At 46.9% G+C, this 26829-nt stretch overlaps 1 protein-coding gene across 1 annotated transcript in view; it reads left to right on the plus strand.

Moving 5' to 3' along the window:
• The first annotated feature begins 11660 nt into the window (after positions 1–11660).
• LOC120928324 (granzyme A-like) overlaps positions 11661–26829 on the plus strand; it is a 68948-nt gene continuing 53779 nt past the window's right edge. The window contains exons 1-3 of the mRNA XM_040339421.1: positions 11661–11791; positions 11904–11981; positions 23740–23893. Coding sequence (XP_040195355.1) covers positions 11716–11791; positions 11904–11981; positions 23740–23893 — 308 coding nt within the window. The 5' untranslated portion in view covers positions 11661–11715. The remainder of the gene's footprint in view (positions 11792–11903; positions 11982–23739; positions 23894–26829) is intronic.

The following is a 26829-nucleotide window of genomic DNA, read 5'->3' on the forward strand; positions in this document are numbered from 1 at the left end:
CTGACCCAGCGATACAGCAACAACGGTTTCTCTGATCAGGAGTACACTCACTCTGAATTGCCCAACTTGGCGACTCCGCTGAGTAGAGTCCAGATCTGTATTCTGGCAATGACTCGATTCCTTTCTCAGGCAGGGATGGCGCTAGGCTGTGTGGCTTTTCCTCTAGTGGTGCAGGGCAGCAGGGTTCTCTCTCTGATGGTGTTCCCTCAGCACTGTCCTCTCTCTCTGGAGTCCTGGGTACACTTCCTTGAAAGCTTTCCCGGGCTCCTGGCTCTCTCTCTCTCCCATTCACCTGGGCATGCTGTGTGGGCTGCAGTTTCTGTGTTACAGTGGATCTGCCCTTACTCTGGACTATATGTCCCACAATCCTCTTCTCTGCTCCTATTTTTATTCTATTTCTTCCCTGGCCGATATGAAGGCGGGGGAAGAAACATAGTGGGCGGCTGTGCTGGCAAGCGCTTCTCACTAGTACAGCAGCGCAAGGAGAGGGAGAGGGAGGGGGGGGAGAAGAGCCTGCAGCTGCATTGACGTTACCCCCCTCCACCAATTATAGTCGTCCCTTAGTACATAACCCCTCCACTAAGTATAGACCCCCCTCTGTCAGTGCAGACTCCCCACTAAGTATAAAACCCCTCCCTCAGTACAGACCCCCTCAATTAGTACAGACCCCCCAGGACAAACTACCCTCCTCCATTAGTACAGACCCCCCTCAGGACAAACATTTCCCCCCCTCCATTAGTACAGACTCCCATGACAAACCACCCCCCTCCATTAGTACAGACTCCCCTCAGGATAAAAAAAACACAAACACAAAAACAGGAAGCAGATCGCGCTAATATAATCAACCAGCTGTCTGCAAAAATAATATGTCAAATGTGATTAACAACATATACAGTGAGCTGTGACATATATGGCTATATTCAGTGAAAAATATATAAATAAGTGAATAAATGTCCTCAGTGAAAAAAATATCTTAATAAATAAATGAATAAAAATATATAAAGTATTGATAGATGAATCTTGAAATGAGCCAAAAGTCCACCATACAGGAGTTTCAAATGAAGGTGTCCCCAGTGCAGAAAATATAAAACATCCCAGGAAAGGTGATGAGAAGGCACTTCCACCAAAGACAAACACTGCCTCTTACCGAATATTATTGGTCTCTGTTTAAGGAGACCAAATACAGCATGTAAGGGTGTAATTCAAAGCAGATATTCCCATCGGTTTATCCAAATCAAAGCTGTCAGAATCGGTCAGTCATCTCAGCCAAACAGGATATATGTGAATAGAAGAGGGACTCACAATAGTGTAAAATCCTCGCGATTTTATAGGTAAAAATAGGTATGCACTTACATCAAATAAGATCAGACAAGGCATCCAACATGAAAACAAGCGGGCCAGCTCTAAGAACAAACGCCCGTATCTTCCGGGTTACAACGATATGCGCGGTGACGTCAGAACGTCTCCTCCCTACGTTTCGTCACTAGGGGACGTGGTCACGGCCCTCAGGATAAACCATCCCTTCATTAGTACAGACCCCTCAGGACAACTCACCCCCCCCTCCATTAGTACGACCCTCCATCAGGAAAAACCACCCCCTCCATTAGTAGAGACCCCCCGGACAAACCAGCCCCCTCCATTAGTACAGACCTCCCTCAGGACAAACCATCCCCCCTCCATTAGTACAGACCCCCAGGACAAACCATCCCCACTCCATTAGTACAGACCCCCAGGACAAACCACCCCTCCATTAGTACAGACCCCCAGGACAAACCACCCCACCTCCATTAGTACAGACCCTCCCAGAACAAACCACCCCCCTCCATTAGTACAGACCCCCTCGACAAACTGCCCCCTCCATTAGTACAGACCCCTCGGACAAACCCCCCTCCATTAGTACAGACCCCCCCACAAACCCCACAACCATTAGTACAGACCCCCCTCAGGAAAAACCTCCCCCTCCATTAGTACAGACCCCCCCAGGACAGACCCCCTCAGGACAAACACCACCCTCCATTAGAACAGACCCCATGACAAACCACCCCACCCCCATTGGTACAGACCACCAGGACAAACCACCCCACCTCCATTAGTACAGACCCCCAGGACAAACCTCCCCCTCCATTAGTACAGACCCCCAGGACAAACCACCCCACCTCCATTAGTACAGACCCTCCTGGAACAAACCACCCCCCTCCATTAGTACAGACCCCCTCAGGACAAACCACCCCCCTTCCATTAGTAGAGACCCCCCAGACAAACCTCCCCCCTCCATTAGTACAGACCCCCCCAGGTCAGACCCCCAGGACAAACCACCCCCTCCAATAGTACAGACCCCATGACAAACCACCCCACCCCCATTGGTACAGACCCCCAGGACAAACCACCCCACCTCCATTAGTACAGACCCTCCCAAAAAAAAACACCGCCCCTCCATTAGTACAGACCCCCTCAGGACAAACCACCCCCCTTATATTAGTAAAGACCCCCCCTGGACAAACCACCCCACCTCCATTAGTACAGACCCCTTGGACAAACCCCCCTCCATTAGTGCAGACCCCACACAAACCACACACCCATTAGTACAGACCCCCCCTCAGGACAAACCTCCCCCTCCATTAGTACAGACCCCCCAGGACAAACCACCCCCCCTTCATTAGTACAGACCCCCCACAAACCACACCCCCATTAGTACAGACCCCCTTCAGGACAATCCTCTCCCCTCCATTAGTACAGACCCCCCAGGACAAACCACAGCCTCCATTAGTACAGACCCCCCATAAACCACCCCCCCTATTAGTACAGACCCCCCTCATGACAAACCACCCCTCCATTAGTACAGACCCCCCACAAACCACAGCCCCTCCATTAGTTCAGACCCCCCACAAACCACCCCCTCATGAGTACAGACTCCCACACAAACCACCCCCTCCATTAGTACAGACCCCCCAGGACAAACCACCCCCCATTAGTTCAGACTCCCCATAAACCACCCTCCCATTAGTACAGACCCCCCTCAGGACAAACCACCCCCTCCATTAGTAGAGACCCCCTTCCATTATTACAGACCCCCGGACAAACCACCCCCTCCATTATTACAGACCCCCAGACAAACCACCCCCCCCTCCATTAGTAAAGACCCCCCCACAAACCACCCCTTCATTAGTACATACCCCCCACAAACCACCCCCCCTATATTAGTACAGACCCCCCACAAACCACCCCCTCCATTAGTACAGACCCCCCCACAAACCACCCCCCCTCCATTACTACAGACCCCCCTCAGGACAAACCCCACCCAGGCGACTGCTGGAGAGAGGAGGACAGTGTGCAGATCCGCCCGGATGGAAAACATTGTGACAGAGAGGAGAAGAATAAATGTCAGGCACTGCATGGCACGGACCGCCCTGCCCCTCCCCCCCAAACTACGTCACTGCGCGGGTCTCTCTCGGAACAGAAACAGCCACTCCTATCTCCTCTGACAGAAGGATGGAGGGGGAACGGGCTTGGGCAGGAAACACAGCGGTGGCAGTGACCGGCGGAGAGAGTTGCCTCTGGACACCGACAAGGATAGGAGGAGGAGGAAGCAGAGCACTCTGGCGCTTGAGCTCCCCCTCCTCTGTGGCACCCTGGTGAACTGCACTCCGCGCACCCACCTAGGATCGGCCCTGTTTGTGGGCCATAGTAACCACTTCAGCCTCTGAAGGATTTGCCCCCTTAATGACCAGGCCATTTTTTGTGATACGGCACTGCGTCGCTTTAACTGACAATTGCGCGGTCATACAACTCTGTACCCAAACAAAATGGATTTCCTTTTTTCCCACAAATAGGGCTTTCTTTTGTTGGTATTTGATCACCTATGCGGTTTTAATTTTTTCCGCTATAAACAAAGAAAGATCGACAATTTTGAAAAAAAAAACAATTTTTAACTTTTTGCTATGATAAATATCCCCAATTCAAAAACAAATTTTAAATCAGTTTAGGCCAATATGTATTCTTTTACATATTTTTGGTAAAAAAAAATCACAATAAGCGTATATTCATTGGTTTGTGCAAAAGTTATAGCGTCTACAACATAGGGGATAGATTTTTTGGCATTTAGTGTAATAATCACTTATATCAAGCATTTTTCCTTTGCACCAGGAGTGTCCAAACTTTTTTCAAAGAGGGCCAGATTTAATGAAGTGAACATACGTAAGGGCCGATCATTTTGACTGATATTCTTCACTGCAGTGGCACCCATTTAGCTTGTCGTATGTGCTATGTCTCGCATGATAGTGTCTCTTGACATACAATTCCTTATAAACAGCCACAGTCTCTTGACATATCAGACAAACGCAGTGATTCTGTATTTCAATGAAGACATATTCCTCTTTCCACCTGTCCTGGAAGTAGTGGTCCTCACTGTCAACTTTCCTTCTCTTATCTACTGTAGCCATTTTAGAAATTGTGGGAGAAAAGGGGAAGGGATCATGTGAGCGCAGTACCAGAGGTTTTGGTCTAAGCGCGTTCGTCCGATATACTAATACACTGCCCAACAAGAATTCTCTTGCCTTTATGGCTGTGTGTGGTGAAGACACAGTGCAGGGAGAAGGAACACACCAAATAGCACGTCATCCGAGAGTTCGCAAGAACGCCAACTGAGGACGTCCAGTCCTGTGGCATCCGAGAGATCGCAAGAACGCCGACTGAGAACGTGCAGTTCCCATGGTGTCCAAGAGATTGCGAGAATGCCGACTGAGGATGTGCAGTCCCATGGCGTTGAGAGATCCAGAGATCCTAGGGGTCGGGGGCCACAAGAGATAGATTTTACAAAATTTGTTGGGTGGGGGCCATATTAAACCAGAACACGGGCCGCAATGTGCCCGCAGGCCGGACTTTGGACATGCCTGCTTCACACAGATGGTATATTTTTTCAACCTTCAAAACATTATTTCACAGTGCAGATCCGAAACAGGGTAATGTCCATACCTTTTCCTTACAAAACGAAGGGGTCTGTTTAACCACTTCCCTACCGCTTGACGTCATATGACGTCCTGGACTTTCGGGGAGGATATCTGAATGATGCCTGCATCTACAGGCATCATCATTCAGATATCATTCTTTGCAGCCGGCAATTCTGTGCACCATAAGAATGATCATAGTGGCTGTTCCACCGCTTGATCGTATTTATAGGCGATGGGAGGGGACGTCCCCCCTCCCGCCACCATCCGAAGCTTCTCCGGGCTCTCCCGTGCAAGAAAGAATCGTCCGGCGCCGGATGACGACCATAGAGATTTCCGGTGACCAGATGGTCACCAGTCATCTCTATGATCATCGAAGGCCTGGCTTCCCGGAAGTAATCAAATTAGAATTTTTTTCCCGATCTCATGCATTCCAGCCTGGAGGAGAGATGTGGAGTCTTATTGACCCCGCATCTCTCCATAAAGAGGACCTGTCACAATAGATGCCTATTAAAATGGATTTTTACATTCCTTGTAATAGGAATAAAAGTGATAAAAAAAATAAAAATGTAAAAAAAGTGTAAAAATAAAAAAATTAAGTAAAATAAAAAATAAAATAATAATAAAAAAAAAATTAAAACGCCCCTGTCCCAGGTAGCTCGTGCTCAGAAGTGAACACACACGTAAGTCCCGTCCACATATGTAAACGCTGTTCATTATTGCGCCAATACCGTGCAAGATAAAAAGTTGCAATGACTGACGATTTCTTCCCTAGGGTGTCTGCTAAAAAAAACATATATAATGTTTGGGGGTTCTGAGTAATTTTCTAGCAAAAAAATTATGATTTTTACATGAAGGAGAGAAGTGCCAGAATAGGCCTGTAGGGAAGTGGTTAAACAAGATAAGTGGACTGATATACTGTACATATTTGAGAATACTGTAAACTACAAACAAAGTTAATGTGTTGCGCTGATGAGATTTAAATCTACATATAATCTTCAAAATCTACATATAATCCTCAAAATCTATAAATGTGTGTGTGCATTCTTAACCACTTGCCAACCGCCCATCGCAGTTTTACTGTGGCAGGTCGGCTCGGCTGCGCAAAATCACGTAATATAATGTAATGTTTCTATGCACCCCCTGCTCGCACCTGGTGCTGATGCAAGTGCCCGGTGGGCGCGTTCACCGCCGGGCACCCGCGATCGCTTGTCACAGAGCGAGAACCGGGAGCTGTGTGTGTAAACACACAGCTCCGGTTCTTTCAGGGGGAGAAATGTATGAACAGCAATCTGTCATTTCCCCTAGTCAGTCTCACCCCTCTTCAGTTAGAACAGACTTTAGGGAACATAATTAACCCCTTGATCGCCCCCTAGTGTTAACCCCTTCTCTGCCAGTGACATTTTTACAGTAATCAATGCATTTTTATAGCACTGATCGCTTTAAAAATGCCAATGGTCCCAAAAATGTGTCAAAAGTGTCCGATGTGTCCGCCATAAGGTTGCAGTACTGATAAAAATTGTAGATCGCCGTAATTATTAGTAAAACAAAATTATTAATAAAAATGCCATAAAACTATCTCCTATATTGTAGATGCTATAACTTTTGCGCAAACCAATCAATAAACGCTTATTGCGATTTTTTTAATGAAAAATAGGTAGAAGAATTAGACGTATTGGTCTAAACTGAGGGGAAAAAACGTTTTTTTAGATCTTTTTTGGGGATATTTATTATAGCAAAAGGTAAAAGATATTGCATTTATTTCAAAATTGTCGCTCAATTTTTTAGCGAAAAAAAAAAAACCGCAGAGGTGATCAAATACAACCAAAAGAAAGCTCTATTTGTGGGGAAAAAAAGGACGTCAATTTTGTTTTGGAGCCACGTCGCACGACCGCGCAATTGTCAGTTAAAGTGACGCAGTGACGAATTGCAAAAAGTGGCCCGGTCATTGACCAGCAAAATGGTCCATTGAAAATGCCAAATTCTGTGTTATTCCAAATGTAGACAGCAAACAACATACAGTTATCCTATATAGACATCATATATATGATTTTGATGTAGCATGCAGAAAGTTCATTAAAAGTGATGTTAGTCCCAGGTGCAATATTCTCTTCACAAATTCAGTATAAATCTACAATGAATAAGGATATTGTTGCCAAAATCCCAGTGCTGCAAAACAGTCTGAAGTGAATCCACTCAGTTGATGAATCACCTCAGTGCAATAGGTGTGCCACCACCTTAATTTGTAGACCACTTACGTAAATATAGGTCAGACTGTGCCTTCCCCTAATCAAAGGATTGAAACTTGGAACCCAGGTTTTTACAAAATCACATTTGCCCACTTCTACTCTCTAAAAGTAGCTGTCACTTTAAGAGCTCAGTCCAACGATTCATGTCACTGGAAAAATACTCAAATTGAAACTGCCAAATTAGTAGTAAAAATATATCCACTATACTAAAAAACATGCACTCAAAATTCAAAATCAGCAAGCTCGCAATTATTTAACACAGTGGTTATCAACCCTGTCCTCAGGGCCCACTAACAGGCCAGGTTTACAAGATAACTGAAATACATCACAGGTGATATCATTTGCTGCTCAGTGATTGCAGTATTCTAGTCTGCATCTCCCCAAGGTAAGGCCGGGTTCACACTGGTGCGACAAACTCTCCGACATTGTAAGCTCATGCCGCATGACTTGTGAAAATCAATCTTTCCCTATGGGAGCCGTCTTAACTGGTCCGACACAAAATGCTCCCTGCACTACTTTGGTCCGACTTTGATCCTACTTCAGCCCATTAAATATCATTGAAGTCAGATCAAAGTCGGAACGCCGTCTTGCATGATCCGACTTTGGCATGGGACTTGTGTTCTGCTGATCTTGAGGGGAAACTCTACGCCAAATTTTTAATAAAAACCCTGCATGGGTTCCCCCTCCAAGAACATACCAGGTCCTTCGGTCTGGTATGGATTTTAAGGGGAACCCCCTACGCCGAAAATCCAAAATCCACACCAGATCCTTATCTGAGCATGCAGCCCGGGTGGTCAGGAAAGAGGGTAGGGACGAGCGAACAGCCCCCCTCCTGAACCGTACCAGGCCGCATGCCCTCAACATGGAGGGGTGGGTGCTTTGGGGCAGGGGGCGCCCTGCGACCCCACACCCCAAAGCACCTTGTCCCCATGTTAATGATGACAAGGGCCTCTTCCCGACAACCATGGCCGTTGGTTGTCGGGCGGTGGGCTTATCAGAATCCGGGAGCCCCCTTTAATAAGGGGGCCCCCCACCCTATGTGAATAAGTATGGGGTAGATCGTACCCCTACCCATTCACCTGGGGGGGGGGGAAGTGTCAATTAAAAAAAAAACACACTAGACAGGTTTTTATAGTAATTTATTAGACAGCTCCGGGGGTCTTCTTCCGACTTCGGGGGTCACCTCCGACTTCTCCGCTCTCTCCGGCCTCTTCTCATGCTCTCTGGTGTCTTCTCCGCACTCTCTGGTTCTTCTCCTGCTCTCCGGTGCCTTCTGCCCGGCTCTTCCACTATCTTATGCCAGCTCTTTTACTAGCGTTGGCCCGGTCTTCTCCGTCGTCTTTTTCTCTCTTCTCTTCTTCCGATGTTGACACAACGCTCTCTCCCACTGTAATGCCGTATGCACAGTGCTCAATGACTTATATAGGCATGGGGCGTGGTGATGTTACCTGCTGACCCCACCCCTTATGACATCACAACCCCGGGGCATGATATACTCATTCACATAGGGTGGGGGGCCGGGATCTGGGCCCCTTATTAAAGAGGGCTCCTAGATTCCGATAAGCCCCCCGCCCGCAGACCTCGACAACCAATGGCCAGGGTTGTCGGGAAGAGGCCCTTGTCCTCATCAACATGGGGACAAGGTGCTTTGGGGTGGGGGGCCGCAGGGTGCCCCCCTGCCCCAAAGCACCCACCCCCCATGTTGAGGGCATGCGGCCTGGTACGGTTCAGGAGTGGGGGCGATCGCTCGTCCCCACCCCCTTTCCTGACCGGCCGGGCTGCATGCTCACATAAGGGTCTGGTATGTTTTTTTGGGGCTAAGCTCACGCCGTTTTTTTCAGTGTAGGGGGTTCTCCTTAAAATCCATACCAGACCGAAGGGCCTGGTATGCTCTTGGAGAGGGAACCTATGCCGGTTTTTTATTTAAAATTTAGAGTTTCTCCTCAAGATCAGCAGAACACAAGTCCCATGCCAAAGCCTCCTCAAGAGGCGTTCCTGGTCACGTTCAGCTACTTCCGGATTTGGCACAGAGAGGCGGTGGAACAGACGCTACACCTACCCATGAGAGTGAGACACAGTGCGGACGGTGCTCCACGTCACATCTAGCTGTAACACGCTTGATTCCTTAGTGCCAAGGTCTCGGCACTTGCAAAAGTAAGCGGCCATTTGGCTTTTGTTTCTGTTTTATAATAAATAGTTTTGTAATCTGTAATCGTTTTGTAATCTGTTTTAGAATAAATCACGGAACTTCACTATGGCCGTTTTTCTTTATTTCATCCATGGTAATTTCTTCTGTTGGAGTCCATTCCTGGCCAGTCCCATCCAGGTACCAGTACAGACCTTAGGCCACCAACTGTACTAAAGCTCCACCTGATCCTTTTTTTAAAACAAAGGGTCATGGTGGTCTGGTAAGTAGGCACTTACCTCTACCTCTCACCGGGTGTCGCCAGTTTGATATCTGTTCCGCGGTGATGGTGTCTACTCTCAAGTTAACCATTTGATGCATGGACTTACTAATTGCTTACCACTTAGTGACCAGACCATTTTTTGGACCTGTTTGCACTTATTTTCTGATATTGTTATCATTTAAGCACTTGCACTTTAAATCACTATTGTATTGTTGACCTTCTAGTTAACATATTGTCTCACACTAGAGTTTGGAATTTATTATTAGAGCCCCCTTATTACTATACACCCCCCCACTCTCCACTACTACTGCATAGTACCTATTGGGATCTGTAGTGCAAGGAGTCCATTGGCCCAATTATATTGCTGCTGCCTCAAACTATGCTGCATAGAAGTCTATGGGCTTGCTTGGCTTTAGCTCTCCCACTTCTGGCTGGAGGGGAATGGTGCAGCATAACATCAGTATCTCAGTAAAGGGAGAGAAGAATAAAAGGCAATGTCTCCTTCTGCATATTTCTGTAGCCCAACACCTGGCTACACTAAAATGCCAAAGTCCACGTAGAGATTCTGTTACCATCTTGCACATCAAGTTAAACAGAGTAGGTAAATGTATTCATATACTCCATAATTCAGTGTCCTTTTATTTCTTAAAGCGGAGTTCCACCCAAAAATTGATCTTCCGCTTTTCGGAACCCTCACCCCCTCCCTCCGGTGTCACATTTGGCACCTTTCAGGGGGGGGGGGTGCAGATACCTGTATATGCACAGTAGGCAGGGCTCAAGTCCTGCGGGAACGCGTGGGAACGGAGTTCCTGCACTTTTTTCACAGCATGAACTCAGTTCCCTTTGCAGGACTAGAGCAGCCGAGAGTAGCCGAGCCGCCCGAGCCAATTCTTCACTAACGGCGATGCCCAGCTTGAGTCACTGTCAGGGGCAGTTACTTGATGTTACTGGCTGCTTCCTGTATATGGATTCATCAGGTTGTGTGCGGGTATTCCGTCACTTCCTCGATGCCGCAATGTCTCCTGGGAGCTTTTGTCATTGTTCCCAGAAGACATTGTGGATGTCTGCCGTAAGTTATCGTGGGATTTAGAAAGAACTTGCAGTTTAGTAATTATGCATATGAGCGTATCTTTTTTTTTTTTTTGTGGGGGAGTGGGTCTTGGGTGGGAGTTCCCACACTTTTTTCCCCAGGACTTGACCCCTGACAGTAGGGAACCGGGCAGTGAAGCCACAAGGCTTCACTTCCTGATACCCTCACCAAGGGTCTTCTTTGTTTTGAATGTTAAAGGATGTCTGTGCCCACACTCTGTCCCAGTTTATCTATCGGACAGGGTCAACTGGTTGTTTGTATATTTGTCTTTCTGATATCTCACCAGTATAACATATATGCACCCCTTGGGGATCGAATGACGATTTGCTAGGGGTCACCGAATCCTGGGCTGTTCCTGAAGCCCAAGCTGCTCTCCCAGCCTTTTCGCAGCTACCCAGGAGGGCTGTCCCTGGACCCTGTGGCCAATCAGCTGAGCTGTTCCTGGAGCCCGTGGCTGCCCACTCAGTTCACGGCATGGCTGGGGGGCAGATACTAGAGGTCAGCTGACTGGTGAGGAATGTGAAGTGGGAGGGGCTCGAGCAGACCCTATCTCCTGATTTCGACATAGGTGTCACTGCTGCGAGACACCACAAAGTCGGAGACACAGTGAAGCCGAAGACACAGTGAAGCCAGAGACACAGTGAAGCCAGAGACACAGTGAGTAACACTGCCTGTGATTATAGTTGCCATTAAAAGTCCCCACTACAGTTCTCAGATCAGCAGATGACCTTGATCAAAAGCACCTAAGTTGGCTGATCAGAACTCCCCCCAGCACTGCCACTGATCCCACCTCCTCCACCAGCACTGCCACCCTGATACATGATTCAAAACCAAGGTTGTTCGGGTGAATCTTGGTGCAACACAATTCCCGAGGGGTGCAGAAAAAGTGCTAAAGGGTCACATGCATCTCCTGGGCCGCAGGTTGGGCATCAGGGCTGTAGAAACTCTCTCTCTTTTTTTTATCACCCCACTTTATCTTGATTCTTTGTTCTTTAGGATCACATCCCCAGAGACAAGCTACTAACATGTCCAATCAATATTACCATCAAGTACCCATCAGCTGTCAGATGTGTATCATGTTTAGAGAGAATTTTTCCAGAAGTGAGTAAGTTGTGTTTGGGTCTTATCAGCAGTGCAGATTTTTACTGTGGTTGATTTGTCAATATATGAGAAGTATATAAATTTCTACAGCCCAGGTTTTTTTTCACAAAAGGAAGAATTTGTACTGATCAAACCATGAAACTCTATCTCCTGTTTCTTTCCGCATCATACTATCTTCTCTTCTGTGAAGGTAAGAGAAAAAAAAACTTTTAAACATTATGAAGAACACTTACTAAATAATTGTTTACCATCATAAAACTTGCCAACCGAAAACCAAAATCGCAAAAAGTAGTACATAAACGACTTTTTGATATCGGTGCAGCACCGCAGACGCAGCGTTGCACCGATTAGGACGGTGCCATTGCCAGCAATTGCTAGAAAATGCCGCCAATTTGACATGCGATTTCACATGTCAAATGGCACCAGTGTGAACCAGGGCTTAAAGAGGCTTAAAGAGGGTTTATGATTTTGGCTATGAAATAGAAAAACATCATGCTGAGAAAAGCAGAGCTGCTACAAGCACCCTATGGTCTTAAATCTTCGACACTGAAAACAGGCAAATTCCAAGACATGTACACAATAATCTACACCAGGCATAATACTAATGCCGTGTACACACGATCGGATTTCCGATGGAATTTTCCGTAGGAATTTCGATAAAGCTGACTTTCAGCAGTCTTGCCTACACACGATCAGACTAAATTCAGACCGTCCAAAACGTGTTGACGTAAAAACAATACGACGAGACGAAAAAAATGAAGTTCAATGCTACCGAGCATGCGTCGACTTGATTCTGAGCATGCATAGATTTTTTTCCAATGGAATTTCCTATCTTTTTTTTTCCATCGGAATAATTTAAAACATGTTCTATTTTTTTACACCAATGGAAAAAAGTCAGATGGGGCCCACACACGATCGTTTTTTCCGATTCATCGGAAAAAACGATCGTGTGTACAGGGCATTAGGGAATGGATTTTCCAGTTTATAGCTAGAGTTCTAACACTTTACAAACACTGACCCAGATTCAAGAAGCAATTGCGCCTGCGTAACCATAGGTTACACAGCGCAATTGCTTACTTGCTCCGGCGTTACGAATGCTCCTGATTCAGGAACATCTTAAACGCCGACTGCAGCCTAAAATCTGCGTGGCATAAGGCTCTTATGCCACGCATATCTTAGGCTGCATTCTTGCGATTGCCGCTAGGGGGCGCTCCCATTGTGCTCAGTGTATAGTATGCAAATTGCATACTAACACCGATTCACAATGTTGCGCGAGCCCTGCGTACGCAATTTACGTTGTTTCCGTACGGCGTGTTTAGCGTAAGGCTGCCCCTTCTAATAGCAGGGGCAGCCAATGCTAAAGTATACCCGACGTTCCCGCGTCGCGACGTTCGATTTTTACGTAATTTGCGTAAGTGATTCGTGAATGGCGCTGGACGCCATTCACGTTCACTTTGAAGCAAATGACGTCCTTGCGACGTCATTTGACGCAATGCACGTCGGGAAAGTTTCCCGACGGAGCATGCGCTCTACGCTCGGCGCGGGAGCGCGCCTAATTTAAATGATTCCCGTCCCCTACAGGATCATTTACATTAGGCGCCCTTACGCAGGGCAAATTTACACAGCGCACACGCAATTTACGGAGCTACTGCTAGCGCAGTAAATTTGCGGGGGCGCAGGGCAAAAACGTTGCCCTGCGCCTCCGCAAGAAAGGGGCAAATCTACCTGAATCCGGGCCATTGATGTGAATGTCAAGACTGGGGTAGGGATGAGCAAAATAAAGAGCTCTCATTCCCTGAAATGCTTTACATGCATTTGATATACTCAGCAAGCATTGCTTAGTGTAAGGACATAAGGGGTGGACTGACTGAAAAAATACATTTGAAAAGCTTAGCTGAGCAAGTGACATGTCAATGCCTTTCAAAGTGGATCTCAGGAGATTAATGAATCAAACTAATTAAGATCCTTATTTCAAAGATTTCTGTAAAACTTCACCATTTTGGCAAAATGCATTAGAACCAATGGCGAAAGCAAAATTGAGGTGTTATTTGTTTTTGTTTTTAAGCGTACAATGAACTTTAAAAGAGAATGCAGCATCGGTAACCAACTGACTTTAACATTGAGAACCGAGCGAACACTCCTTTTAAGAAAAGCGGTTGTAAGAAAAGATGTTCAAACTCCTAGATTTTTTTTTAAAGCTGTATTAAACCCAAAAACACAAATGTTTGTTGTGGCTTACCTATACTTAGATGCAGCGGCTGCATTTGTTTTCCTTTTTTTGGCTTTTTATTTCTTTATTTTCACCTAGTGATCTAGTCAAAAACACACTTCCTGTAATAGGGGGCCAGATTCACATACATTTGCGGCCATGTAACGTAACCCGTTTACGATACACGTTTCCAGTTTTAGCGCCCGATCCACAAAGCACTTACCTGGAAACTTGCGGCGGTGTATCGTAAATATGTCCGGCGCAAGGCGGGCCAATTCAAATGGGCGTGTGCCATTTAAAGCGATGGTTCACCCTTATTGACAACTTTCCATCATTAAATTAGGCATAGTAGCGCGAGCTACAGTATGCCTGTATTTATTTTTTTAGTCCGGTACTCACTGTGCAATCCTAGCGAGACGATTCCGACTCCCCGCGGGGAATGGGCGTTCCTATCCAGAGGGAGCATGATTGACGGCCGGCTATGGCACGTCACGCTCCCCGAGTATATGGCCGGAGTAGGTCTCGGCTCTTCACGGCGCCTGCGCACAGACTATGCGCAGGCGCCGTGAAGCGCCAAGTCCTATTTCGGCTATTTCCGGAGAAGCGTGACGCGCCATAGCTGGCCGTCAATCATGCTCCCTCTGGATAGGAACGCCCAGGAGTCGGAATCGTCTCGCTAGGATTGCACAGTGAGTACCGGACTAAAAAAATAAATACACGCATACTGTAGCTCGCGCTACTATGCCTCATTTTATGCTAGAGGAAAAATATATATATTTTTTTATTAATAGGGTGAACCCCCGCTTTAAATTAGGCGCGCTCCTGCGCCAGGCCTACTGCGCATGCTTCGTTTCGCAATTCCCGTCGTGCTTTGCGCGCAGTGACATAATTTTTTCGAATGGCGACGCGCGTAGCGTAATTCCGTATTCCCAGACGGCTTACGCAAACGACGTTCATTTTTAAATTTTGACGCGGGAACGACGGCCATACTTTAGACAGCAATACGTTTGCTGACTAAAGTTAGGGCACCAAAAACTACGACTAACTTTGCGACGGGAAACTAGACTAGCGGCGACGTAACGAACGCGAAAAACCATTGTGGATCGCCGTAACTCCTAATTTGCATCCCAATAATAATAAATAAGAGTGCCTGCACAAAACACCTGTGCATTCCTATGCAGGAAAACATCAGTACAGTGTCACCAGAGCCAGTGCAGCTAGAAACGCATTCCTGATCACCTCCACACCAGTGCAGTGTTGCCTCTGCCTGCCACTTGGCCTGTTTATTAACCACGTTTCTGCTTGCTGCCTGGACTGATCCTTTGCCTGTTTCTTGACAATGCCACTACCTACAGCCTGAACTAACCCATCTGCATGATCCACTGACTACCTTCCAGTACCAGCCATCCCCTGTGGCAAATACACTCCTGGAACCACAGGAGATCCTTTGTCCACCCTTTCTCCAGCCTCCTGTACTTCCTAGCCAGTGAACATGGCATCGCTGCGGGCAGCCATGTACCAGTAGGCTGGGCTTGTTGGGGACTGCTATAGATGACACTAAACCAGGGTTCAGCAACCTTTTTCCACTAAAGGGCCGGATTTAATGTATGTGAATGCATGGAGGGGCGCATTCACCTGCTAATAAATGAAGATAATATTACACAGCCCCCACACCTCTGGCCCCCTTTACATTACACAGCCCCCACACCTCTGGCCCCCTTTACATTATATAGCCCCCTGCACCACTTCCCCCCTTAACATTACATAGCCCCCTGCACCTCTGGCCCCCTTAACATTACATAGCCCCCTGCACCTCTGGCCCCCTTAACATTACATAGCCCCCTGCACCTCTGGCCCCCTTAACATTACATAGCCCCCTGCACCTCTGGCCCCCTTAACATTACATAGCCCCCTGCACCTCTGGACCCCTTAACATTACATAGCCCCCTGCACCTCTGGCCCCCTTAACATTACATAGCCCCCTGCACCTCTGGCCCCCTTAACATTACATAGCCCCCTGCACCTCTGGCCCCCTTAACATTACATAGCCCCCTGCACCTCTGGCCCCCTTAACATTACATAGCCCCCTGCACCTCTGGACCCCTTAACATTACATAGCCCCCTGCACCTCTGGACCCCTTAACATTACATAGCCCCCTGCACCTCTGGACCCCTTAACATTACATAGCCCCCTGCACCTCTGGACCCCTTTACATTACACAGCCCCCCTGAATATTAGACAGCTCCCACTGTATATTAGACAGCCCCACCCCAGCTGTGTAAGCACGGAGGGATGGGACACTTTAAAAAAAAAAATCTGATCTTTTATTTGTTTTTTTACACTGTCCCTTTGAAAAAAAAATTCTGATCACTTTTATTGTTGTCAGAAGGAATGTAAACATCCCTTGTGCCAGTAATAGGCAGTGACAGGTACTCTTTAAGACCCCCGATCCCTCCTTTGCATTTAAAAGCATTCAAAACACCAAGTTTGGCTGTTTTGAATACTGTATTTTTTTTTTAATTTGGCCTTCTATAAACTGGAAGTGATGTCATGTTTCCAGTTTACTAGATCTAAAACCTAATCAAAACCGATTCCGTGCCAGCTGGTCGCTCTGGCCTCCCGGTAAGACAGGGAAAGCCGCGGAAGGTGACGGGGGGGGGGGGGGGGTTACATCCCATTTCGCTGCTTAAGATAACAGCCAAGTGGCTTCTTAGCTACATCATTTGTTATCCCAAGAAAGCCAACCGTCGGCTCTAAAAAACAGTTCTCGAGGTGATGCCTGCAGCTGCACAAAGACACCAGGCTGGCAGTGTAAGCTGAGCTGCTTGCTTGCTATATCCCAGATAGCAAGAATAACTTGCCACAAATTTGTGGCAGTGTTGAATTGTAAGGCCTCGTACACACGACCGAGTTTCTCTGCAAAAAACAGCAAGAAACTTGCTGGGATTTTTTTTTTGCCGAGGAAACCGGTCGTGTGTACAGTTTTCGACTAGGAAACTGTCGAGGATCCCGTCGAGCCAAAAAGAGAGCAAGTCTTCTTTTTCCTTGACGGGAATGAAGAAACTTGCCTTGTCAAGTTCCTCAACAGCCTAACAAGGAACTCGACGAGGAAAATTATGTGTTTCGCCCGTCGAGTTCCTCGGTCGTGTGTACGAGGCTTTAGTCTTGCTAACTTGCTGCACATTTTCACTGGCAAGTTGTACACTTGCAGAGCGCTTGAAACACAAGTTCTAGTTGACACTTTTCCAATTTGTAGCAAATTTGCGTGGTAATTCTCTAGCAAGAGCAACGTTGCAGTGCTGAGTCTATAGCATAGATGGTCAACCTGTGGCCCTCCAGCTGTTGCAAAATTACAAGTTCCATCATGCCTCTGCCTTTGGGAATCATGCTTGTACTGGTCAGCCTTGCAATACCTCATGCGACTTGTAGTTCTGCAACAGCTGGAGGGCCACAGGTTGAGTTCTCATGGTCTCTACAGCAAGAGTTCTGTAAGTCTACAGCATAAAAATTCAGCCACAGTGACCCCTGTAGTGGGATGACTATTGGACAACATAAATGAACCAGAATTTGCAGCAGACTTTTAAAGAACTTGCAAAGAAAGTTAATCTGGAGTTATGAAACGTAGACTTGCTGCAATTGTCCAACAAACATGTGAAGCCTGACATGTCTAGCAATAGCTTAGCAAGTCATTTTTAAACTTGCAGCACAGTTGCTTCCTATCTGGGATGTGACAGCAGAACCTTAGCTGCTCACCTAACATAGGGTGACCAGACATCCCCGGTTTCAGGGGACAGTCCCCAGATTGAGGACACCAGACCAAGTCTGTCCCCAGTTTTGTCCCCGGATTGGATTTGAACAGGGACAATTAGCGCAGAATCGGAATTACCCCCCCCCCCCCCGCTCTGCCGTGTCTAGTAGCTATGGGGTGTATTTTTTTCCATAATCTGTGCCCCTTTCTGATGATCATGTGCTGGTCAGAATTTATTCAGCTTTGCGTGCATGCCCATTCATCTCCGCTCGCATGTTCTCCTGCCTTGGCTCAAGTCCCGACCAGCCGCTTGCCTGTTTATCTCCTTGCCTTCCATGGCAGAGTGATCTTCCTCTGCTCCCCACCCAGTAGTAGCCAGGGCCAGAGAGTGAGACTTGACAGGCTGTGAGGGAGGCGGTGGCGGGCAGAGAGTCGCTGATTGCCGCCATTACTAGTTTAAAAAAAATGTCCCCGGATTTCGTTTTAAAAATCTGGTCACCTTAACCTAACAGCAGCCAATACCCTCACCGATCTCTCTCCTCATAACACATACATGTCAACAGTCCAGATATTCCTGGGACAATCCCGATAATTGGACCCTCGTCCCGATCTGAGTACATCCCAATAAAAATCCCTGGATTTTGCTTTTGTCCCGGGAATCGAGAATGTTTTTGGCACGGGACGCATCTTCTGTCTACAAAAATATGGCCACCACAAGATTTCTTTTAGGCTAGCAGGTCTCTTTCCCCATGTGTTCAGTGGAGAGGTGGAGGGCCTCCAATCTGTGCAGTGAATCAGCTTCTCTCTTCAGTCTGCAAGTAGACAATTTGCTTGTACAGTGAAGCCAGTTAGCTGCACAGATCGGAGGCCCATCTCCACTGAACACACAGGGGAAGAGACTTGTAAAAAAAACATGGAGCTGCCACCAACCCTCCACAGCGTGGCCTGCTTCCGGTCTGTGTCCGACGAGAGGCAGAGCCAAGGGACTTTACTGGGGGCACCTGAGATGTAAGGAGAGACTCCGCTGGGGGCACCTGATGTAAGGAGAGACTCTGCTGGAGGCACCTTGATGTAAGGAGAGACTCCGCTGGGGGCACCTGATGTAAGGAGAGACTCTGCTGGAGGCGCCTGATGTAAGGAGGGACTCTGCTGGAGGCGCCTGATGTAAGGAGGGACTCTGTGTAAGGAGGGAATCTGCTGGGAATGCCTGGTGTAAGGGAAATGGAAATGGAAAACCATTAGGGGTGGGACTTTGAAGGTACTCAATAGTAGTACAGTAAAGTATTTGATGAAAAACTATTTTTGGTGGAGCCTGGATACCATTTGTATCTCCATATCTTTGTCAATATGTATTTCCAGTTGTCCAGGCCATGTTTATTTCATGTTTTAGATTTTACATTTTTCTATCAATAATTCTTTTTTAAACAAATACTTTACTGTACTACTTTTGAGTGCCTTCAAAATCCCACCCCTAGGGGTTTTCCTTTTCCAGTTCTTCATAGGGATATGGCATGTTAGAGATCATTTATCACCAGAATTATTTTCATTCATGCCTGGTGTAAAGAGGGACTCTGCTGGGGATGCCTGATGTAAGGAGGGACTCTGCTGGGGATGCCTGATGTAAGGAGGGACTCTGCTGGGGATGCCTGATGTAAGGAGAGACTCTGCTGGGGATGCCTGATGTAAAGATGGACTCTGCTGGGGATGCCTGATGTAAGGAGGGACTCTGCTGGGGGCATCTGGTGGTAGGCGACGTGGCAATTGACTCGCTCAGGGCTCCCACTGATTATGGTGAGTAGAATGATTCCATTTTATATTACAATTCTAGTTGAGCGAACCCGAACTGTAAAGTTCGGGTTCGGTACGGACTTTGGGTTTTTCCCGAACCCGGACCCGAACCCGAATAATTGGAAAAAGTTTGGGTCCGGGTTCGGAGTTCGAAAAAAAAAATGCGCGGAGGTCCCCGCAAATTCAATAACCAGACCCTTTAGGTCTGGTATGGATATTAAGGGGAACCCCGCCGTCAATTTAAAAAAAAAATGACGTGCGGTTCCCCCTAAATATCCATAACCAGACCCGTTATCCGAGCACGTTGACCTGGCCGGCCGCAGAAAAGAGGGGGGACAGAGTGCGGCCCCCCCTCTCCTGAACCGCACCAGGCCACATGCCCTCAACATTGGGAGGGTGCTTTGGGGTGCCCCCCAAAGCACCTTGTCCCCATGTTGATGGGGACAAGGGTCTCATCCCCACAACCCTTGTCCGGTTGTGGTGGGGGTATGCGGGCGGGAGGCTTAACAGAATCTGGAAGACCCCTTTAACAAAGGGGACCCCCAGATCCTGACCCCCCCCTGTGTGAAATGGTAATGGGGTACACTGTACCCCTACCATTTCACGAAGGAAGTGTAAATTCTTGTAAAAAAAAAAAGCACACACACCGTAGAATAAAGTCCTTTATTAATAAAAAAAAAAAGAAAAAAACTCCAGCGTTGATAATCCACTCGTTCCCGGCTTCCTGCTCCAACGTTGTCCTGATCCAGTGACGGGTGCGGGTGATCTCCAGCGATGAGAAGATCCAGCGACGGGTGCGGGTGATCCAGCGATGAGAAGATCCATCCATCCAGAGAGCAGCATCGCCGACCTCCTCTCACCGCTGGACACAGCCCAGCGAATGACGCGCTGAAGCCAGGGGTGGACTGGCCATTGGGACTACAGGGAGTTTCCCGGTGGGCCGATGGCTCAGTAGGCCGGCTTCAGTCACAGTGGACCGCCTCCCCCCTCCGCTCCTCTGTCTCTCCCTCCCCACAGCACTCACCTGGGGGAAACAAAGAAGCAGGGGGGATGACAGAGGAGCATGACAGGATGACTCAACAGCTATGGCCTGGGAGTTTCTCACTTCTGCCATAAGGGGAGCACCGAACTGATTCTTTGTCCCGGGTGAAATAATGTCTAGCTTCCCCACTGGTACTGCCCATTAGAGTACCAGTACTAGCCGTTCTACTTTAATAAATAGAACGGCTAGTGGCTAGTGAAGGGGGAGAGGGGGTGCGGGTGGCCGGGGGGGGGGGGTGCAGGAGTTGTCCGGCCGCCATGGGAGAGACCTGTCAAAGTGGGCCAGTCTGGATGAAGTCCAGGGCCAAATTTCAGTCCCAGTCCAACCCTGGCTGAAGCTGTGACATTACTTATATAGGGGAGGCAGGGCCACCCGTCACGTGACCCCGCACCCTCTGACGTACCCTCTGCTACGTCACTGGGGAAGCCCAGGAAGAGGGAAGACTGGGCTTACCCAGTGACGTAGCAGAGGGTGCGTCAGAGGGTGCGGGGTCATGTGAAGAGTGGCCCTGCCTCCCCTATATAAGTAATGTCACAGCTTCAGCGCGTCATTCGCTGGGCTGTGTCCAGCGGTGAGAGGAGGTCGGCGATGCTGCTCTCTGGATGGATGGATCTTCTCATCGTGGATCACCCGCACCCGTCGCTGGATCTTCTCATGGCTGGAGATCACCCGCACGCGTCGCTGGATCTTCTCATCGCTGGAGATCACCCGCACCCGTCGCTGGATCAGAACAACGTTGAAGCAGGAAGCCGGGAACGAGTGGATTATCACCGCTGGAGTTTTTTTCTTTTTCTTTTTTATTAATAAAGGACTTTATTCTACGGTGTGTGTGTTTTTTTTTTTTTACAAGAATTTACACTTCCTTCGTGAAATGGTAGGGGTACCCCATTACCATTTCACACAGGGGGGGGGGGTCAGGATCTGGGGGTCCCCTTTGTTAAAGGGGTCTTCCAGATTCTGATAAGCCTCCCGCCCGCATACCCCCACAACCACCGGGCAAGGGTTGTGGGGATGAGACCCTTGTCCCCATCAACATGGGGACAAGGTGCTTTGGGGGGCACCCCAAAGCACCCTCCCAATGTTGAGGGAATGTGGCCTGGTGCGGTTCAGGAGAGGGGGGGGCCGCACTCTGTCCCCCCTTCTTTTCTGCGGCCGGCCAGGTCAACGCGCTCGGATAACGGGTCTGGTTATGGATATTTAGGGGGAACCGCACGTCATTTTTTTTTTTTTAAATTGACGGCGGGGTTCCCCTTAATATCCATACAAGACCTGAAGGGTCTGGTTATAGATATTTAGGTGGAACCGCACGTCATTTTTTTTTTAAATTGACAGCGGGGTTCCCCTTAATATCCATACCAGACCTAAAGGGTCTGGTTATTGAATTTTCGGGGACCTCCGCGCATTGTTTTTTCTAAAAGTCTGTGTCCCATTGACTACAATAGGGTTCGGAGTTCGGGTTCGGGTTCCCGAACCCAAACTTTTTTTTTAAAGTTCGGGTTCGGACCCGAACCCAAACATCCAGGTGTCCGCTCAACTCTAATTACAATGTAATAATAGAAAATAATGCACTTCAATCATCCTGACACCATAACAACCATGGTGCCGGGATGATTGAAGCGCAAACCCCAAGTGTTTGGAGTATCTTTTTCTGCTGATTGTTAAACTTTCTGGAATACACATATTTCTGTTTCCATGTAGGATCTGGATTTGCTGTCCCTCCATCCCTCTTTCTTTCTTTTTCTTTCTTTCTTTCTTTCTTTCTTTCTTTCTTTCTTTCTTTTTTTTCCTTCTCTCTCCTTCCCTCCCTATTTCTTTCTTTCTTTCTTTCTTTCTTTCTTTCTTTCTTTCTTTCTTTCTTTCTCTCTCCTTCCCTCCCTATTTCTTTCTTTCTTTCTTTCCTTCTTTTTTTCCTTCTCTCTCCTTCCCTCCCTATTTCTTTCTTTCTTTCTTTCTTTCTTTCTTTCTTTCTTTCTTTCTTTCTTTCTTTCTTTCTTTCTTTCTTTCTTTCTTTCTTTCTCTCTCCTTCCCTCCCTCTTTCTTTCTTTCTCTCTCCTTCCCTCCCTCTTTCTTTCTTTCTTTCTTTCTTTCTTTCTTTCTTTCTTTCTTTCTTTCTTTCTTTCTTTCTTTCTCTCTCTCTCCTTCCCTCCCTATTTCTTTCTTTCCTTCTCTCTCTTTCCCTCCCTATTTCTTTCTTTCCTTCTCTCTCCTTCCCTCCCTATTTCTTTCTTTCTTTCTTTCTTTCTTTCTTTCTTTCTTTCTTTCTTTCTTTCTTTCTTTCTTTCTCTCTCTCTCCTTCCCTCCCTATTTCTTTCTTTCCTTCTCTCTCTTTCCCTCCCTATTTCTTTCTTTCTTTCCTTATTTCTCCTTCCCTCCCTATTTCTTTCTTTCTTTCTTTCTTTCTTTCTTTCTTTCTTTCTTTCTTTCTTTCTTTCTTTCTTTCTTTCTTTCTTTCTTTCTTTCTTTCTTTCTTTCTTTCTCTCTCCTTCCCTCCCTATTTCTTTCTTTCTTTCTTTCTTTCTTTCTTTCTTTCTTTCTTTCTTTCTTTCTTTCTTTCTTTCCTTCTCTCTCCTTCCCTCCCTATTTCCTTCTTTCTTTCCTTCTTTCTCCCATTCACCTCAGACTCAAACCACACCCCCATTTGAGCCACACACCCTTTAAGCTAATATTTAGTTTAAACCATGCCCATTGTTCACCGCTGTGCGCTCCGTGCACCACATTTCCCTTTCCCCCTACACCATGCCTACAAACAAATGTTTATAATGTTGACAACTATGAAAACACATCAAAATGCTGCCTGTTCATGTGTGCTGAGGCTTTATTTGCTGTTGAAGAGTATATGAGAGCATTTTCTAGGGTCAGGGGTGATAAAGAATTATGGGACTCTAGCCAATAATAAAAACAAACCCATATCTAGCAAACAGGGGTAACAGGGCTGACAGGGGTATGTTGTCGTGGCTCACTTCATATCTCAAATGTCCAAGTCAAACATCTGATCTTACAAGAACTCTCATACCCAGAGAACAGGGATCATTAAATGAACATTGGGGGGGGGGGGGGGGTATACAAACTCCACACAGATAGTAGGTTGGTGCTGCGAATAATAATACAAATAATAATATATGTGTTATATTTAAATAAAATAACATTTTTTATCATATAGGTGCAAACATGAAAATCATCAATGGAGATGAAGTTGCCCCCCATTCCAGACCTTACATGGCCCTAATAGAGACTTTGGAAAATAATAAAAAAACATTATGTTGTGGTAGTCTAATCAAATCGGACTGGGTGTTGACTGCAGCCCACTGTAACCTGTAAGTACAGTAGTTTTTTTATACCATCATTGCTTTGATTTAATTTAATTGTTCATTACAATTAACTAGGTTTGCCCATAAATATAAAGTAATATATTTCTCAGATGTTTCAGGCTTCTATAGAATAGGAGACTCACAAACTATTTTACATGTTGTTCATTTTTAAATTATCCACTTATGAAATGCTCACCCAGCAATGTACTGCAGACTGGCGGCCCATGCAGGCAAAGCAATGTACTGCAGACAGGCGGCCCATGCAGGCAAAGCAATGTACTGCAGACTGGCGGCCCATGCAGGCAAAGCAATGTACTGCAGACTGGCGGCCCATGCAGGCAAAGCAATGTACTGCAGACTGGCGGCCCATGCAGGCAAAGCAATGTACTGCAGACTGGCGGCCCATGCAGGCAAAGCAATGTACTGCAGACTGGCGGCCCATGCAGGCAAAGCAATGTACTGCAGACGGGTGGCCCATAAAAGTACTTCACTACCTTCTTTGGGGTGTAGGGCGGACTCATCTCATACGCGACACCCCCTGCGCCGATACCTGCTGTGATTGTACACAGCAGTGTTGCCAACCTATCAGCTTGACTGACTGACACAACACTCAAAATTTTGTTTTGAGTCATGTTTTTAGTGGCATTTCCAAAAGTTACAAAATTACAGTTTTAAGTGCAAATTTCAGTATTTAGGTTGCAAACAAGTACGATATGCAATTAGCAATGTGATTTAAGGTAGATATTAAGGCAAAAACCATTTCTTATTTTATTTTTCATATAGTAAGTAAGTAGCTTAGGGACAGGACTCAGGAGAGAAAGAAATTTAAATGGGCAGCACACACATGAAATTGAACCTCACAGGGACACTGACAGCAGTGTACAACAGCACAGATGATGATGACACCTCACCAACACGACACGTCCCCTCCTGAGTAACATTGACAGTCTCTCTCCAAGCCAGGTCTTCCCTTCAGTCTACTCCAGTCCAAAAAGTACTGACAGTTAGGGATGAGCCAAACCACTCGGTTTGGTTCGCAGCAGAACATGCGAACAGGCAAAAAATGTGTACGAACACGCAAACACCGTTAAAGTCTATGGGACATGAACATGAAAAATCAAAAGTGTTAATTTTAAAGGCTTATATGCAAGTCATTGCCATAAATAGTGTATGGAGACCCAGGTACTGCCCCAGGGGACATGTATCAATGCAAAAAGAAGTTTGAAAAACTGCAGTTTTTTCAGGAGCAGTGATTTTAATAATGCTTAAAGTGAAAAAATAAAAATAAATTCTTCCTTTAAATATCGTGCCTGGGGGTTCCCTTGGTCTGCCTGTAAAGTAGCCCATCTTTCTGATGTGTTTTACTGTGCCCCAGCAAAATGACATTTTTAAAGGGAATGTTTATTGAAATAACAAAGCGTCATACATGAGACCAATGTAATCGATAGTACAAAAAAAAAAAAAAATTCATCGGACAATACTGCTAGAGGCAATGACCTCTCACTAGAACTAACCAAATCAGAGTAACATTGCACCTCCCAATCCAAAGGGACCACATCCCAGCCCCCCATAGCAACATTGACAGGAATTACCAAACAAGCGTAGGTAGAAGAAGTATAACATATAAAATCAATATTCCCCTGAAAACACTGTGCAAAACAGGAGAAGGAGAAAGAAAGGAGGAGAGAGGAGAATAATAAGGAAGGGAGAGGAGGGGGGGGGGGGGGCGGGAAAGGAAAGGAAAAGGGGGGGGGGAGGAAGAAGGGGGGGGAGAAAACCCAGACGCTGCCTACGACATTCAGCAGATTAGGTGCGCCCTGTCTACAATTATCCTCAGAATTCAAGCCCTTTTACCTTTGGAACCTGTACTACCACCCACCCCGGTCAAGGTCGTCTAGACCGTTATTTGTCTAGCCTGTATCCAGGCTGCCCAGATATTTTCAAATTTTTGGGGGCAGTTACGCCCAATATACGTGAGTTTATATAAGGGAAGGACCACGTTAACAAGCGCCTTCCAGGCCAATATCTGGGGAGGATCCGCAAGCTTCCATTTAGACAGTATTGTCTTTCTAGCATAATAGGCCGCATAGAAGACAGAAAGACCAGTATGTTTAGCGGTATTCCGATTGTCAGTAATGCCCAAAAGAAAGATCATAGGGTCCCTATCTAAAGAAAGACCTGCGACCCTATTCAGCAACCACCACCCACCAGAAGTCCTGAATGTGTGGGCAATCCCATACCATATGCATAAAAGTACCCACGACAGCCTGCATTTGGGACAAACATCTGTTACCCCCAGGTAGATTCTGGAGAGTTTGGAGGGGGTGTAATACACCCTATGCAAAAACGTAAGCTGGACAAAACGGTCCCTGGCCGATATCATAAGAGGGATACATTGCTGTAAGCCCTCACTCCAGTCCTCCTCCATCAGGGCGAGGATGTCCCTCCCCCACACCTCAAAGAGCCTAGTTGTATGCGAGGCATCTTTACAGGTAAGGGACTCGATCGAGTGCACAGCAAGGAACACCCCACTGGGGAACTGAGCCCTAAGAGCGTGCCTAAGCTGCATGTACCTAAAGTACACCCACGAAGGCAGGTGGAATTGCCATTTGAGCTCAGCCAGGGAAAGAATATGACTGCCGGGCATGACATGGCTTAATTTGGTAATCTGAAATCTAGCCCAGATCTGAGGGTCAGGCACAGACTTAAGATGAGGCAAAGAGGGTTGCCCCAAAGCGAGGCATGGGGAGAGATTGAATTCTCTTCACTAACATATTGGGAGACCTGTTTCCAGGCCAGCATAGTTGTCTCAATGATAACAGTCACCCGATGACTATACTTGGCACCATGATATACAAGATTGCTGAGCTCAGAGTAGGACCCCAAGATGGCCACCTCCAAGTTTACCGCCGGGTTGGAAATATCTTGAGAGAACCACCAAC

The sequence above is a fragment of the Rana temporaria genome, chromosome 1 (assembly GCF_905171775.1).
Source record: "Rana temporaria chromosome 1, aRanTem1.1, whole genome shotgun sequence".
NCBI classification, from domain to species: domain Eukaryota; kingdom Metazoa; phylum Chordata; class Amphibia; order Anura; family Ranidae; genus Rana; species Rana temporaria.